Genomic DNA, 17,500 nt, shown 5'->3' on the forward strand with positions numbered 1-17,500 from the left:
TTTTCCTGACCTTGGAGAGCTGTTGGGCTGGAGCTACTGTAACTGCACTAATAATGAGTGCCAATGAACCCTGCCACATGCACACAGACACACACACACACGTGTACGCACACACGCTGCTGATGACATACAGCTTCCTGCGGTTCACCAGCACATCCGTGTGTGTGTGTGTGTGTGTTCCATTCCTTTTCCACAGTTCCAAAAGGACTGAAGGACTTTTGAACTGTGATAAAGACTATGGCAGTGGTTCTAAGCCTCGGTCCTGGTGACCCCTGCAGTTTCTCATCTTCCCGAGTCTCAGTTTACTTGATCCAGCTCATGAAGGGCTTGATCATTACAGCTGGACTGTCAGTTGATCAGTTGTGTTTGCGAGGCCCAGAAGAATTTGAAACTGTGCAGGACGGCCATAATTAGAGGTCCCAAGACTGGAGTAAGGTGAAATCCCCTTCACAACGTCACACAGGCAGCCAAGGTAGAATCTCAGACACCTATTATTGTCTGAGAAAACAGCTTTCACCATTCTATTCTCCTTCATCCCATAATGAATCATTGCGGAGTGACCGGAAAGTCCTCGCGTATTTGAGACCAGGGCTTCGGCCAAACGCAGCACTGACGGATGTCTCGCAGCGAAGCTAATGACCCAGGGGCCAATCGCTAGTTACAAATCTCCTGCTGGTCACCAAGGTTCAAGTGGGAGATGATGGGAAAGGCCTGGATGAAACAATACACACTGATTAGAACTCTAGAATTTATGGAGGGCTAGTCTTTCTGCTCACCCTGGGCGTGTCGGTGTGACCTCCAAATCTCTCCCAGACTTATCTATTGGATAAGAGGTGATTTCAGGTTTGGCAAAGGACTGCAAAAATGCTGATGGTCCAAAATAAAGAAACAAAGGGCTTTTCCCCTTTATTCAAGTTTGTTTGTGTGGTGAAACACTGACAGAAAAAAGGGAAGTGGATTGTGAGGTTATTTTGAGATTCTGGTTGATTTTGAATGCTTCCGATAATCAGTATTATTAACCCCCACAGGCACTGGGCCTAAGTGATAGACATAATATAGCCTAATACAAGACTTAGATCACCTAAGAAAATGCTTTAGATTGCCTCAGAAGATTCTTAGAGAAAAGGGAGTGGACGCTCCCCAATGTAAAGGGTGCAGTCTTCTCTGTACCTGCTTCTTAGCTTGGGTGCTCATGGTCCCTTGTCCTTACCAAGGGAACACGGCTTGTTATGCTGAGTGCTGAACTCACACCTGTTGGTCTCAAATGTGTTTCAGTGTGTTTGAAACATTTGTCATGCCATAGGAACCAAACGTTCTTTACTTCTTATTATTCTTACCATAATAATGGGTTGAAACACACACACACTTAGTGCCCAGATAAATAGCTTATCAATTCTTGTGTCCGTGGAATTATTTACAGAACTGTTTCAGACCTGTGTGTTGTTTACTGTTCAGACATGCGTGTCCAAGAAAAGTATCAAACACGTTGTTGGGTCGAGACGTGTGAATAAACCGATGTCGCTCTGCCACCTGGTGGACACAGTTGGTAAATACTGATCATAAAGCCCCGGAGATGTGCCCACGCTTCTCGCTGAACGCTGGAACGCCAGAGAGCCCACTGGAAAAGGCTTACATTTATCTTACATTTTCATGTTTTTCAATAAATACCTCTCAATCAACCAGCTCCTATGTTTAATGTGGTTAATAACACAATTTGAAAATACATTTAAAAAGACCATAAAGTTAATATGGAGCAAAAGGCATCTGAAGCAGAGTCTTTTGCTGCTGTATGTAACACAGGTCTAGGGGAAGAGGGGTTATGAAACATTACAAACCACAAACACCTACAGATATACTCCCTAATATTCTCCACTAGCTTGGGAGGAACAGAATCCCTTGACATCCCATTATATCTACTAGACTGTAACTGCACAGTTGGTACACTTATTCTATATCACTTAAAAGGAAGAGGCCAAGTGTCTGTTCTCTACCGTTTAATACTGAAAATGAGCCATTTTCTCGGATATGGGGAGTGGGCACCTGTCTGAACGTCCAAACACGTGCTGTCTCTCTACATCTCTCTCCACGACACGCCATTAGATAGAACACACATCACTCCATCAGAATTCCAACAGTTCAGCTCAAAACATTCCAAACACTTGTGTTTAGTGCAAACAGGACCACCGTACGGGGAAAATCCCAGTGGCCTCGCGTTTCTGGGAAAGGCTCACTGGATTAGTCCGGCTGATCATTAACAAGGGTGCTCCACTTCTCAAATAGCTTTATAGTTAATGAAAGGTGACTCCGTCATTACCCTGTGACTCTGAGGACTGTCATGTAAGAACTTGTTTCTGGAAAATGCTGTGAAGTCAAGGTGAGGTCAAGTGACTCAAGTGGATGACATCATGTCTTGGACAGGAAAACAGAATATTTAAAATGAAGGGTGAACCAAAGGAATTCAGAAATATGTGGGGCTCTGCTTCTGAAGTACTTTGAAGAAAGGGACGATGTTGGTTTTGACTGATTATGCCTGATTGTTTAAATCTGATATACTATTCTGTAGTTAAAGGCATTAGATGGAACATAAAACACAGATCTGAATGCAATAAAAACAGAATCACAGATCAAACTTACAGATCTGGCTGCATTAACATGGATAAACATTAACTTTGTGCACAGACCCACCAATGTTCCCATTCTCCACTCCTTTACTGATTTATTTGTGTATTTTATTTTTTAGTTACCTATCTATTTATGTAGTATGCATCAGTTTATTTTGTCATGCACATTGTTGTTTGTGTGTTTCTCTAGCTGTAATCACTGTTCCAATTTACCCCAATTTACCATTTACAGCTCTTAGCACAGTCCATCACATGCGCTGTCATCTTGCCCAGAGGTAATGTTTATGATAGCACATTAGGACTCAGTCTAAGAATATTTTCTCACAAAAAAAGCTAGCAGTGTCCCCTCATCCATTCTCTATGCACCAAGTCTCAGGCAGTGAGAGAGCTTTCAGACCATGGTAACCTCGTCTGGCCTGTCTCCAAAAAGATACAAACCAATCAACAACAACAACAACAACAAAATTGCAAACAAACAAAGAACTCCAATAAAGAAACATTTGTGCTTTTTGTAACTGCATAATTGTATAACTAAAATACACTCAAATAACTATACCTACATTACCCAAATAACTATAACTAAAGGTTTGTAGTTTAAGACCATCTTATTTGCCCTCTGGGGGCTCCCAAAGAGAGGTGAAACCACCTCTTTCTGGTAAAAATTATGTTATTATATTTAGCCTGATGCTCAAACATGTTATTCGTTTGTTGAATGCATGAAAACAGCAAACAGCACAACATATAATTTATGGTCGTATCTGCTCATAAATGTAATAACACAACATCTCTTACGTGTTTGTGAGTGTTTATGTACATGGATGACTCCCTACATCCTCATGAAAATAGCAACATTTATGAAGTCCCTTCTTGCAGCAAAATGTTTTATATATATTTGTGTCTGGAGAAAAAAGTGTGTGTGTGTGTTGTGTGTGTGTGTGTGTGTGTGTGTGTGTGTGTGTGGTGTGTGTATCTCTCTCTTTTCCTCCTCCTCCGTTGTTGTTGTTGAGAGAGATATCTCTCTCTTTTCCTCCTCCTCCGTTTTGTTGTTGTTGAGAGAGATCGGCAGAATGACAGGAAACACTCAGACACTGAAGATTCCCAAAAATGTGGCCTGAGCAGAGAGGATAAGGTCAGCAGATTTGCGGGGGATGGAAAGTTCTATAACTGATCCCGACTCCAGGAAATGAGCGCCTGAAAGAGACACACACACACACACACACACACACACACACACACACACACACACACACACACACACACACACACATCTCTCACTGTGGGCTTTAACCGGGCAGCAGACTAGCAGGAAGCTGTGAAATACTGCCCTCTAGAGTCTAACTGTTTAACGGCCAACATTTTTATTAAGGTTCCCTAACTAACATCATTCACAGCCATAGTAACAAACCATGAACTTCAATAATAATAATCCAGAGTAACGAAAAAAGTCAAAAAATTCATGACAGGATGCTGCTGCAGGTTTTCTCAGAGCACAGAATACGCCTGCACCTGTGACCCAAAGAGCAGTAACACGACAACTATGAAAGAGACTCTCCAAAAGGAACGTTTAGAAGAAGCCTTCACCTGCAGTGTAGCAAGAGTTGAGAGGGAGGCTGACATTACTGGGCATGCTCTTCAGACATTTCATCAGCTTCGTTTCGGCCCCGTTCATCCTCTTGGTGATCACATGACCCATGACCCACGTGGTGTCCTTATACAGTACCTGGAGTGGGTGAAGTGTACAAGAGAGGTTTCATTTGCGATCGGCTGACTGCACAGGCAGTTAGCAATGAAGACGTGCTTACCTGACTGTAGATAAAGTAAGTGCCATTGTTCACCACGGTGATGGTTTCCCCGGACAGCTGTAGCCCTGCCCCATAGCCCCGCCCAACAGCCCAAGTAAGAACTGTCAAATCACGCTCATCTGAGTGGCAACACATGAAACAAAATGGCATCACTGACAGAGGCGAAAAAGGGTGACTTACATGATATAAAATGACCAAACTTGGCCGTGACATCCCAGCTTAAAGGTGACAGAGCTCCAGGTAAGAGCAATGTAGAGCTGCCTACCGTAGGAGTGAGTAGAGACAGGGACCAGGTGCATAATGGTGCGCTGTTCTGCTACCGGCCACGAGGGGGCGCATTCATTTGAGCGAGAGAGAGAGAGAGAGAGAGGAGAGAGAGAGAGAGAGAGAGAGAGAGAGAGAGAGAGAGAGAGAGAGAGAGAGAGAGAGAGAGAGAGAAATAAAAAGGGTGGATTTTATATTTGATTACAGGTAGAATAACAGTATTAATAAAACCTTATTATTACATTCCAGGGTTGTTTATCAGCTGTCAAAGAAAAATACCTGAGGAAAAACAAATTTTTGATGAGGGACCTCTGTCTGAAATGGAGTTTCTCTGCAAACCTTACAAACTTCACTCTCAAATTTTACTGTGTTTACTATGTTCTCTAGTACTGTCCCCTCCTCTCTCAAAATAACTGCTCCCACACCTATACTCAAAAAACCTTACAGACCCATGCAACTGAATGACTTTCTTTGCAGTAATACACTTTATGAGCCTTTTCAGTCTGGTTTTCAGACTCTACACAGTACTGAGTCTGCTCTCTTAAGAGTTGCAAACGATCTCCTGCGCGCAGCAGATTCCAGACTGTTCTGCATTCTGGTCCTCTTGGATCTCATTGCTACTTTTGACACAATACACCATAACATTCATCTTTCCAGATTACAGTCTATCGGTGTTACAGGATTGGCTCTTAGTTGGCTACAGTCTTATCTCACCAACAGGCAACAATTTATATCACTAGGCTCCTACAGATCTTCCACTACACCTGTCACTCAGGGGGTACCCCAGGGCTCTGTTCTAGGACCCCTTTTATTCATTCTCTACATTTCCCCCTTAGGCAATATCGTCCGGAAACATGGCCTAATTTCCACTGCTATGCTGATGACATTCAGATCTACATCAGTACTGCTTCCCCTTCTGCTTCCGCCCAGACACTGAGTGATTGTATCTCTGATCTTAAACTCTGGCTGCACCAAAACTACCTCAAACTCAATGCCGATAATACTGAGGTCTTATAGGTAGGCTCAAAATCACTACTTCCTGATATCCCTAACATCACCGTCAATGTCGATGGTGCTTCCGTTAAGCCTTCTCATACTATCAAGAACCTTGGTTGTCTATTTGACTCAACACTTAGTTTTGAAGCTAATGTAAGATTTGTAACTAAAACAGCGTTCCACCACCTGCACAATATTCCCCTTCACCCCATCCTCAGTGATGACGATGACAAAATGCTCGTTCACGCCTTCATCTGTTCACGTCTCCATTACTGTAATTCTCTCCTCTTCGGTCTCCCAGCTAAACTTTTAAACTGCCTTCAGTACATCCCGAACTCTGCAGCTAGAGTCCTCACATCTACTAAGCGCTCTGCGCACATCACACCCGTCCTTCAGCAGTTACACTGGTTACCTGTCACATCACACCCGTCCTTCAGCAGTTACACTGGTTACCTGTCACATCACACCCGTCCTTCAGCAGGTACACTGGTTACCTGTCACATCACACCCGTCCTTCAGCAGGTACACTGGTTACCTGTCACATCACACTGAAAGATCTACTGCCCCAAAACTCTGGAACTCGCTGCCTCCGCCTCTTCGTAACTGTTCTACTCTGTCTTCTTCCAAAAACCAACCTAAAACTTTCTTCTTTACCTCTCATTATTCTTCCTAAGTGTGTGTCCCCTCATATGTGATGTTAAGCGTCCTTGGGTTTGTGAAAGGCGCTATATAAATGTAACTTATTATTATTATTATTATTATTATTATTATTATTATTAGTAATAGTATTAGTAGTAGTACACTACTACACTACACAATTACTACCTGTAGGTTTCTGTAGATAGAGAGAGACTTGACTGTTTTATATAAACATATATTATTAAATTTTATATTTTGTATGCACATTATAAAATGCATCCAACCTTGGTCTTTAATAAAGGAACTGCTCCATGTACGACTTTGTAATAGTAAATTGATGACTCACTCTGTCGCTTCCGTCTGCCATTACGTTCTGATGGCGCGCTCCTTTTATTTCTGCTATGTCTCAAATGGGGGGTCGATGTAACCTGACAGTCATATATACAGAGAGATGTGCAAACATAGTTGTTTTTCTGTTTGTTCATGCATTTAAGTATTTTCTGCAAGTGACCATGAAAATGTAACCAGGTTGTCAAATTAAAAATACAAGTGCAACTTTTAGTTTGCAAGTTCTCGCATCAAAAATACAAGTGCAAATTTTGGTTTACAAGTTCTCAAACAAAAAATACACGTACAGATTTTACAAGTTCTCAAATCATGGTCTTCACCCTCTCAAGTTTTGCAACAGATTTAGCTCCATAATTATCTTCATATCATTCAGATGAAATTTAAAAGTGTTGAATGTTTGGCAGTATCCTGCTTAAATTACCAAGCCTAGTTAACCGCATCTTCCTTAATTTAAGGAATTCAAAGACTTCAAATAGAGTGAAAGTTGCTTTATGTTGCTTTCATTTTTGTTTCGGTTTCATTTGAAAATGATCCTTTACGACGTAGAACACTTTCTGGCATTTTGGAAAAAACCAAAATCACCAAGTGTATATTGAGTAGTGACAGTCAGAAAGGTATTCACTCACCTACCCCGCAGCGAGCGGCACTGTGACAGCACGTCTCGCCGTCCGCGCGCGACCCCGTCACAAGCTTCACTTGCTGCTCCAAGTTCAGCAGCTCGACTCGCAGCATCTGAATCTGACGCCACTGCATGCTGAGAACAGCCACGCAGACGCAGGCCAGCGAAATGACAACTGTGCACAAAATAAACGCCTTCAACATTCTCGCGTGTGGTGTATCTGAGGCGAACGGCAACTGACCACGTCTTATAGTGACCTTATAGTGTATTGGTGGTGTGGATTACTTCTAAAATGGAAGGCGGAATTCATATGGGAGTGTGGTTTCTTAGAAAGTGCATTTCTTAATTTTCTCCCCGTCGCTCAGTTCCGCTTTCGCACTGTCATCATGAAACAAAAAAGCGCCGTATTTAGTGATGTTTTTTACGAAAATATATTATTGTGGATATAAATACATTAAAAATCGACAAACAAATTAATACACAAAGACGTTTCCAGCGTTAGAATGTGTGCACAGTCATTGACTTGATATATGCCAAAAGGCAGTTTCTTTAATTTTGTATTTGTTTTTATTCAATGACTTTAGTCTTTTCAATGACTTTACACCTTAAAACGTTTTTTTAAAGGTTTTTGCACAATCAGACAGAGCCTGTCATCTGTCTACTACAGAACTCAGCATCTTGGTAACACAACCAACCAAACAAACCAGAAACCAATAACTGTTATAAAAGACTACTTAAATATAATTAGCCTAAACTCTATAGCTACTTATATAGTTACAGTATAAATATTCTGCACAGAGAAAGATGAACGTGGATGTTTGCAGGCAAAAAGAATAACTTTTCTAAATGTAAAAAAAGCTTACATGTGTTGACAAATTCAACAGAATGAAGAAGAACCACATTAAAATGTAACAGCTATTCCTCAATATTACAGCCAATTCCCAGGAATGCAGTGTGGGTCTGGACGGGGTTTTCCCAGTCCCTCTGTGCTCCTCTGTAAGCTGTTCCCATCATAACAAACGACATCATTGGGTTCCCACCAGGAGCAAGATCCAACATCTCCTTACAACCAGCGTTAGGCTGCTTCATAATGTAAAAACATATGTTTAATTAATAACTGGAATCATTTTCATGAATGTATAACATTAAACGAGAGAGCTTTGGTTGAAAAACAGACAAAACAGTGCAACGGTGGTGAAAATAAGATCTTTTGGACAAAGAGACACTGCACCTCCGGGCTGAACAGGTTGGTGCAGGCTGGTGGCCCATGGAGTGCATGCAGACTGGGGGAGGGAATGGCAAACCCAGCCTGGGTTAGCTGGCCTTCCTCAGGGAAGAAGCTCCTCTCTGGCCTGCACACAGCAGCCGAGCCCCACCACTTCTCTCCCTTCATCCTGGAAAATGGAGAGCGGAGCTGTCATAATAAACGTCTCCACACCGCATGTTACATCAGGGTCTTGGTTTGAGTGATTATGGCATTCTGCCTTAAATACAGTGGATACATGAATACATCATCCTGCCGGTGTAATGCAAAAATGCAGAATCAATACAAGTGAACAATTGTGTTTTTTTATGTTAAGCTGTTAAATGGCAAACTTGAATGAAATTCACATCTTGGGGGCCATAATCAAGACTTGGCCACCTGACCACTGTTATGATCTCAGTCCTGGCCCCTGTCCCTGACCTCCTGTCTTGGCCTCGACTCTGATTTGACCCCCCCGTCCTCACTGGTTTATGAAGCTCTGTTTTCTCCTCAGGTCTCCTATGTGCTGTGTAACTGCTGTCTGTCTTTGGGTCATGTCTCCTCTCTGTGTTCTTCCTCCTCTCTTCCTCCTCCTCCTACCCATCAGCTCTGTTGGGGAGGGCAGCTTCTCCAAATGGTAGCCTGCTCTCCTCTCTCCTTTACGACCACACACCTGGCCAGGTAGTCAACAACACATTCAGGACCTGCACTACAATAATTCTTCTACTATGTATGTCACTACTTAAGAATTACATTATTACCAGTGTTGCGAATAACACCAAATAACGGTGTTAGGTAACGGCGTCATTTTGTCAGTAACGGGATAATATAATTAATTACTTTTCCTGTCGTTACAATGCCGTTGACATTACTGGTCATTAAAAGTGGTGTGTTACTATATATTGATATACTAACAGTAATGTGAGTGAACCCCTGCCCAGGCTAGTGAGGAGTAACAGATCTCGATATGTCACAGTTCTCGGTGTAACACCTGTTTAACTTAACAAGCGATTGGCTAAGGCAGCGTTATGGTAGCCAATCAGAGCCAGTGTTTTTACATGCGCGCCAAAGCACATCAGTGACACACAAAGCAAACGGAGAAGAGGCAGAAATGGTGAGTCAGGAGCAAGCCGAAGAAAAATTAGCATTTTCAAGGTGATGATATAAACATTATTTTAGAAAATACTTGAAGTTCCTGAATGTCTACCAGATTGGGTATTTGATTTATTTAATTAAGAATAGAGGTTTTATTGTTAAGTTTACTTCTGTTGTGAACAAACCAGTTGTCTCAGGTTGAGAGAATTTAATTTAATTTGATAGATGTAAATGCACTTTATATAGTGTAACTGTTTACTTTTGTTACTTTTGCTTTTTTTTTTTGCTTTTTTTTTACAAAGATTTGGGATTTTAAAGGATTTTGCCCTGCACTGGTCTGTTGATGTGCAATACATATCAAAAGTTAAACATCTTTCTGATCTACTCATTTCAACTGACTTTAAAAACTGCTTTTTCAAAAAATCCTTATTCACTGGCATATAACTTTTTAAAATTGTAATGCAAATAGTTACTTTCCCTGGTAACAAGTTACTTTTATTATAGAGTAATTCAGTTACTAACTCAGTTACTTTTTTGAACAAGTAGTGAGTAACTATAACTAATTACTTTTTTAAAGTAACGTTCCCAACACTGATTATTACCTACATCAATCAGTCTTTGTTGTCTTTCTACAGCCAATGTTTGATCACAAATACATTGTCTAATTTTCTTAGAAATGAATACAAATGAGAAAAAGGCCTTACCGGATCAGCAGAAGTACTCCAGAACACGTCTAATGAACTGGCACAGGATTGGTCATGGTCTAACAATTTCTCCCTGACCAAAGAATGATGTGTTTGCCAACATTTTTAAATGAAAAATAAATTATATGTTTGTTTGTCTTTTAATGGAAACTGATGAGTTAATTAAAGACAGTGGTAGAAAATAGGGTACAGGATGAATTTTATAAAAGTTCTGTAAACTTGGTTGTGTTCATAAACGTTATATCAAGAAGATTTGTGAGTTGTGATTAGGACAACTGATAAAAAGTCTACCCAGTACGTTGGAGATTTCTGTCCTCAAAATCATCTTCATACTGGCTGAGTGGTGAGTGTCGTGGAATAGCCGGAGGTAGAGACGGACAGTTGTCGTTTTGACGGTGCACTTCCCGTGATCGCCTGTAGAGGGAGCAAGATATTCACGAACGAAGCTGAACACTGACACTCATTGATCTTCACTTTACTGATGTAAGCTAGTTCATTCTTTAAAAATAATAATGAAAAAATACTTACCTTGCAAAATAGCGAAACGGGTCATATGCCCCCCTTTCAAATGGCTCGGTCTGAGATAACTGTAGTCCGTATTGGGTCTGCTGCTGCCACATTGAGGTAAGTTAGGTTAATTGTTTTGCTCAGTTTATAACCCTCAACTTATGACTTAGATGAGGGTCAGCGAGTTCTGCCTCAGGAGATAGTTAGCTAGATTAGCAAACTACGGCTGTGAAGTTTTTTCCACATGCTATGACAAGACCGTTATCTAAAACTGGAAGTAATTAGCTGGATGGTTAACCGTATTTTTATTACTTTTTCTGTGTATAATCAGTCACCTCACTAGCTACACAGACATACAGTCAAATATGTTCAAAATAAATGGACCGAGCGCGCGACGTCTACGTTATAAGTTACCCCGCCAGCTCGTGAAGGTTTACGGCACTTTTTGTTTATTTTTTTTTACTTTACTTTTTTTTTACTTAGTTTTTTTATTTTTACTTTTTTGTGGTTAATTTGCTAGACTGTTAAATCAATTTATTTTACTTTTTTCAAATGCACCCTGTCCCCGAAAAAAGTCGAACTGTATAAGAAAGTGTATTTTATAACGTGTTGCGCTAATGTTGTCCGTTATGCCAGCGTAACGTCTTTTTTTAGAGCGGCCACTGGGGCTGACGCGCGCGTCTATTAACGGAACCCGCTGGCGCTTTAAAATGTGCGTTCAGCTTTCTCAACTCCGACGTGACGCTGGAAGCGACCGGCCGCGCGCGCCGTCCCGCGAGCTCGGAGAGGCGGGGTCTGTGACGGTGACGGGGCCGCACGCGAGGGCCGAAGGCACCGGCGACTTTTCCTCCTCTAATAAGTTTTATTTAGATGAATTCAGCGCGATTCGTCGACGGGGCGCCACTGTGGCGGCAGGTCCGGCTGAATTATCGGCGTTAGCCGCGTCGGTATGAGGCGGGTGTGAAGAAGTCGTCCCCGCTGGATTATGTGCGTTATTTTTCTTTTATTTAACTTTAGGTGCGAAGTGATTTGGGAATAGCGCGACGCTCAACTACTTTGTTGTTTTGGGAGAAACTTTATTCAGAGTGAAGGAAACACTTGGGAAAGTGAAATTTCTGTCATTTTCGGTGGGATTTGTGGCGTTTTGTGAAGTGCAGGACCGAGTGGAAGTAGAGGCGAACTTCCAGCCGACTCTTCTCCCTCTCGTCGGCCGTGCCTTAGTGTGGGACCCAGCGGCAGACAGGTGTCGACGACTAAAACGGCGTCGGTTTTACTTTCAACAGCGGCGAGCTGTTTCTGGCAGCAGTTTTATCTTCTCCTAAACCCGTATTGGAGCCCCGTTCTGTACTCCGTGGCCTAGACTGAGTTGGCTAGCTAGGCTAACCGTCCCGTGAAGAGCGGTGAGTAGCCGGTCCCCTCCCCAACCCCCCGCCCCGCCACACCAGCTCCACCTTCACTATCCGAGTGAGAAATAAAAAAAAAATTTGACTTCTTGTACAGATAACACAATTATACGTGTTAATCACATCGAACAACCGAGAGATCCGGAAACCTTTATCTTTAAAGTAAGCCACCAACTCCAGAGTGGACGGGTTTGAATCAGCTGAGCGGCGGCATGAACTCTTCCTCCGGTTTATTTACCCCATAAACCTGTTGGGTCGGTTCCGGCCCACTCCCTGACGCAACTCGGGGCTGAAGAACAGAAATATGGCAAATACAGTTTGCTGGTTTCATCATATTGATCCAGTGTACGTGATCATAGAAGGATAGAGTAAATTTGACTAATGATTAGGCTTGCCATGTCTGTCTTTCCAACGCAGTTGCCCAATCATTGCCCAACGCGTTCGTAGATCTGTGAGTTTGGGCTGTAGACATTTTTTTGTGAAAGAGTGGCTACCCAGCGCCCTGGGTGTATGTGTCTCAACTGTAAAGTTCTGTCTTTGGGACTTATTACAAGGCAGGAAGATTATAATGACAGACTTGCGCAGGAATGTGTGGCGTTACCATCTTCCTTTCTCTCTGCCTCTGCTCTAAATCTCCATTTTCCCCTATACTTGTGTCTCTGTAATGAATCTTATTCTCTCCCCTCTTCCCACATGCTGTTCTGGTGTTTCTCAGGCACCTTGACTGCTCCTGGCACTTTAGTGTTCTTGCTACAGGAATATTTGTTGGAACTTGAGGTATATATACAGTTTGGCAGATAGCTAGAGGGGTTCACTGGTGGATTAAGAGCACTTAAGATACTTCATGAATAACAACACGTGTTGTTGGAAATGTGCCTGTAAAGCCAGAGGTGTTTTTACATTTATGGCACTGGGCATGGTCATGCACTGGGCTTGTGGATTAAGACATGTTTGCATGGCTGTTGAGTGCTGGTGGTTTTGATTTGCAATCCAGACACTCCTTTTGTTTTCCATCCCATCACTAAAATGTGACCGACATTTAGATTCCCTGCAGCCGGCCAACCCTGGAGCCTGGGAGAGAAAAATTGTTGAGGTGTGTGATTTGAGTTTAGGCCTGGTCATATGCAGCCGTCAGGTCTGTTCCCTGCAGAGTGGCAGTCGGAGCAGCACTGGGCTTGTTTGTTTGTTTCTTTTTTTAGTAAGCAACCTCTTAAAAGTAGCTACATAGCATTTTGATGTGTGAACATTTTGATTAAAGAGCTAGGACTTTGAGTAACCATCGAATCTGTGTTATTGTTTAGAGATAGTAATTGCCCCTCATACTGGGTGAAGGTAGGTATTTAAGGAAATACTTAAATTACTTTAGGCTATTTTAAATATAAACAGCACAGTCCTTTAGAATTTTCTTACTTAGCACAGGTATGTTCAAAGAGTCTTTGAATCATGTAGCATACACCTTCCTCTTATGGGTTCTTAATGAGTAGAGATGAATAAATATTTAAAAGGAAAATATAAATCATTGGAGGTTTGTTTCATATCTATCCATACATCCCCACATCTATACATGCAACAAAAAAAAGTTTTTGAAAAAAACACATTTTATTGGTAGTTTGCAAAGTTACATTTGTGACGCAGAAATTCCCCATATGTTTTAACAAACATTTTAAATGGTGTAGATGCTGTAGAGGATAATGGTGTGTAATGTGAAGGTGCATGGTTGGTAAAGGTTGCAGAATGCTGTGACTTCGCTGATCAACACACCTGCCTGAAACAAGAATGGAGAGGTCTGATGAAGTGATGTTGCTGTAAAATTAATGTATTAATGATAAACTAGAGTTAAATGATAGAATGCCACTCCAATGCTAAATATAGATAGGTATGAATAAAAACAAGTATATGAATCTATGTAGATCTTAATGCCAGGTAGTGTTCATTCATTTGCCAGTCTGTGTTTTCAGATGTTATCAGAGGCATGTTTAAATTGTTTACTGATGGTAGACCCAAGGTTAGTCAGGCAGCCATTGTTTCAGAAATACCCTATATGGTCAAAACTATGTGGACACCCTTCCTATTTATTGAGTTGAAGTGTTTCAGCCACACCCTTTACTAAAAGGTGCATAAAATGGAGCACACAGCCACGCAGTCTCCATAGACAAACCCTGACAGTAGGGTGGGTTGTACTGAAGTGCCCAGGTACTTAATTTGCATTACTTGGTGCCACTATTATGGGATGCCACCATTGCCGCAAGTCATTTTGTGAAAGGTCTGCCCTGCTATATCTGCCCAGGGCAGCTGTAAGTGCTATTACCATAGAATGGAGGCATAATCTCCATCGGGAAGCAGTAGACCATGCAAACGCTCACAGAGGTTGAAGTGAGTAGTGGGTAAACACAGCACATCCTCTATTGCATCACTCCACAGCAGCTCAGAAGGCAACATCAGCAGAAGGAATTGCTCTACAAGCTTCATGACGTGAGTTTCTGGAGGACTGGTTGGTTTGCTGAATCACGCTTCACTGTCTGGGATGAATGTGGGTTTGGCAGAGGCCTGGAGAACACTACATAGGAGCATGTGTAGGACCATTAGTAAAGATTGGTGGAGGAAGGATAATGGTTTTTCAGGGTTTGGGAGAAGTCCTTTATTTACAGTGAAGAATAATGTTAATGGTAAAGCAAGCAACGGTGTTCTATGCAGTTATTTGCTTCCAGCTTTGTGGCCACAGGTTGGGGAAGGTCCTTTACATGTGCCAGCATGACTTTGCCCCTATGCACAAAACAAGGTCCACAAAGACATGGTTCGACGTGCTTGGTGTGGAGGAATTCTTTTGATATGAACAGGAACATCAGTTATGAGCCAGGCCTTCTCAACAAACATCAGTGCTTGACCTCACAAATGACCTTTCCACTGAATGGGCACAAATTCACACAGTGACACTCTTGTAGGAATCTTGTGGAAAGCCTTCACAGAAGAGTGGATGTTGTTAAAACAAGGTAGTTTAGGTACGCTGTAGCTGTAGATTACCGGGTAGGTCCACTAGGGTGTGGCCCTGGTCGAGAGGTTGATTCCCAGGGAGCACGTGTGCTGTCATGCTGATGAATATGTCACCCTGTGTAAGAGGGTTGATTACGGTGAAGATTATGATGATAATTAAGAGGCTGCACATGTGTTTTATTAATTATTCATTTATTACATACTAAACCACCTTTCACATGTTGCATAATCTCACTGGAGTGACAGAAACATAATGGTCTATCAAGGGTGAATATTATAGAGAGAGACTATGAGGTGGAGAGGGGAGGAGAGACATTTAGGAGGAGGGAGTTAAGATGGAGGAAGTGTTAGTGATGGAGAGAGGGAAGAATGGACAGTGAGAGAAAGAAAGAGGGACCTCCAGGCACCTGATGTGCTTGTGTAAGTCAGAGTGTGTTTCGAAACTAGCAGCAATATGTCTGTAATGCCAGCTATGTGTGTTATGTTGGCTGGGTCAGAGGGGTGTGTGTGTGTGTGTGTGTGTGTGTGTGTGTGTGTGTGTGTGTGTGTGTGTGTGTGTGTTTGTTTGTCTTTGTTTATTTGTGTCAGTCTGGTAGGGCTGTAAAAATGTAAATCTAAATTTAGCTAACAGTAAAATTGACTGAAAATACAAACATTTGAATATAATAAATGTAGATTTGAGTGTTTCAATCCTGAGTGTGTCTGAGACGTAGTAATCCAGCACACTATGTTCACTATTTGTAACATTTGAGCTTTACACATAGCAGTGAAAGAGATTCGTTACAGAGCTGAAGGGCTGACGACTCAGACATTTGACGAGGACTCTAATGGATTCTTTGGTTTTTGGTGGAGGAGCTACATGAGAGATGGCCGGTTTGCCAACCTTGTAGAAAAGGAGCTCAGCTCCCAGACAGCGCCTGCCTCTAACAGCTGTGTGTGCTGCCTGCTCTTATGGCCTTCACTGACGGCCCCGAAACAGCCTCTTTAGCGTAATTGTTTACATGCCGGACACTCCCAACACATGTTCAACCTACTGCAAACAGACAGAAGTCACTAAAATCCTAAGAACATTCATTCATTCATTTGCAGAGACATGTGCCTGATAGCTAGTGCATGGAAAAGACTTGGCATACTTTCTACATTGTTCTTTGTGGGGATTTTTTTTCTTTTGGCTGCTAGTTTGGCTGCAGCTTTTAATACAGCATATGTACACTCCCAAACACACACAGCCACACACTCCCCCCCACACACACAGCCACACACTCCCCCACACAGCCACCCAGGCACAGAGTCAGAAGTCACTCACGGTTCCTCAAGGCATGTCCCAGCCTTGCCCATACTGTTCTCTCATACCAAACTAGCAATGCCTGAAATACACAGGCACGTGTTGATTCTGGTGCATGTGTTTGAACATTGCCTGTAAGAGACAAAGCAGTGTGGTATCAGACTGAAACCCGAGGAGGAGGAGGACCTTAATAAACCTTAATAAACATGCCATTTCAGACAGAATGCCAAAGGGATACTACATACATCCATACAATGAACCAGTCAATGTCATCAGCACAAAGATGGTCAATGAGAAAGTTTCACAACAGGTCGTGTAGCATGATTTTCAGGATAACGTGATCTTGGCTGGCCCGTTAGGAGGAGGATTTCAACAGTCCTCACTACCTGCAGTCTGATCTTGTCTCACTGGATAATCGGGACATGATTCAGAGGCGATTCTGGTGAACATTTCAGCAGGAATGCTTTAGTAGAGCCACGACCGTAGCGTCTATGAGCCTTTCATATTCCCACCATTGCACATTTCCTATTTATAAAACGGCACACACAGAAGTAGACAGAAAGTTTTCCACATTTCCCCCTGAAAATAACAACAACTAAAAACACCATCTTAACAGTTGATCAGTCGAGAGTCTTGGGTTCGTTCTCATGCAAAATAGTATACAACTGTAAGACCATACACTCTCTGCCCAAGAGGGCACATGGAACATTGAGCAGAAACAGCTGTCGGTCTTGTGTGTAGATAGCAGAAATAACTGAGATTCATCAGCCTCTCCTCATCTTGTCAGACCCTGTGCCTTCAAATAAATACAGGGAATCATTCAAATGCCAGTCGTGCCGCCTGATTGTGGTAATAATACTAGACATGCGGCTTGGTTTCATAGCTATCACATGCTAATAACAACGAGGAGAAACTTAGCATGTAGATGTCTTCCTGAGAAGAACACTGAGAAGAAATCAAGGCAGAGGCTGACAGGACCACGT

The 17,500-nt window shown here is 42.3% G+C and overlaps 3 protein-coding genes across 9 annotated transcripts in view; 1 reads left to right on the top strand and 2 right to left on the bottom strand.

Annotated features, from left to right (window-relative positions):
* Nucleotides 1-3,679: 3,679 nt before the first annotated feature.
* Nucleotides 3,680-7,624, bottom strand: tnfsf13 (TNF superfamily member 13). Of its 4 annotated transcripts, none has more exons than XM_077010672.1 (6): nucleotides 7,301-7,624; nucleotides 6,669-6,750; nucleotides 4,689-4,736; nucleotides 4,424-4,542; nucleotides 4,203-4,341; nucleotides 3,680-3,812 (listed from the first exon to the last, which is right to left on the bottom strand). In XM_077010672.1, the coding sequence occupies exons 1-6, from the start codon at nucleotides 7,490-7,492 to the stop codon at nucleotides 3,703-3,705; spliced, it is 690 nt and encodes a 229-aa protein (XP_076866787.1). In that variant the 5' UTR covers nucleotides 7,493-7,624; the 3' UTR covers nucleotides 3,680-3,702. The 4 variants fall into 4 exon arrangements, with proteins under 4 accessions (XP_076866787.1, XP_076866786.1, XP_076866789.1 ...); XM_077010671.1 differs by having other exon boundaries at nucleotides 4,689-4,739; XM_077010674.1 differs by lacking the exon at nucleotides 6,669-6,750 and having other exon boundaries at nucleotides 7,297-7,624.
* Nucleotides 7,625-7,837: 213 nt separating this feature from the next.
* LOC143518786 (uncharacterized) lies at nucleotides 7,838-11,340 on the bottom strand. Of its 2 annotated transcripts, none has more exons than XM_077011554.1 (6): nucleotides 10,860-11,340; nucleotides 10,623-10,745; nucleotides 10,332-10,404; nucleotides 9,018-9,205; nucleotides 8,521-8,683; nucleotides 7,838-8,372 (listed from the first exon to the last, which is right to left on the bottom strand). In XM_077011554.1, the coding sequence occupies exons 1-6, from the start codon at nucleotides 10,949-10,951 to the stop codon at nucleotides 8,205-8,207; spliced, it is 807 nt and encodes a 268-aa protein (XP_076867669.1). In that variant the 5' UTR covers nucleotides 10,952-11,340; the 3' UTR covers nucleotides 7,838-8,204. The 2 variants fall into 2 exon arrangements, with proteins under 2 accessions (XP_076867669.1, XP_076867670.1); XM_077011555.1 differs by having other exon boundaries at nucleotides 7,839-8,369.
* Nucleotides 10,820-17,500, top strand: part of kif1ca (kinesin family member 1C, a) — a 31,864-nt gene continuing 25,183 nt past the window's right edge. The window contains exon 1 of one of the 3 annotated variants that reach the window (XM_077011552.1): nucleotides 10,820-10,955. The gene's annotated coding sequence lies outside the window, so the exon portion shown is untranslated. Of the gene's footprint in view, nucleotides 10,956-11,613; nucleotides 12,239-17,500 lie in introns of those variants that run through there. The other 2 variants (XM_077011551.1, XM_077011550.1) reach the window with 2 other exon arrangements.

The sequence above is a fragment of the Brachyhypopomus gauderio genome, chromosome 7 (assembly GCF_052324685.1).
Source record: "Brachyhypopomus gauderio isolate BG-103 chromosome 7, BGAUD_0.2, whole genome shotgun sequence".
Taxonomy (NCBI): domain Eukaryota; kingdom Metazoa; phylum Chordata; class Actinopteri; order Gymnotiformes; family Hypopomidae; genus Brachyhypopomus; species Brachyhypopomus gauderio.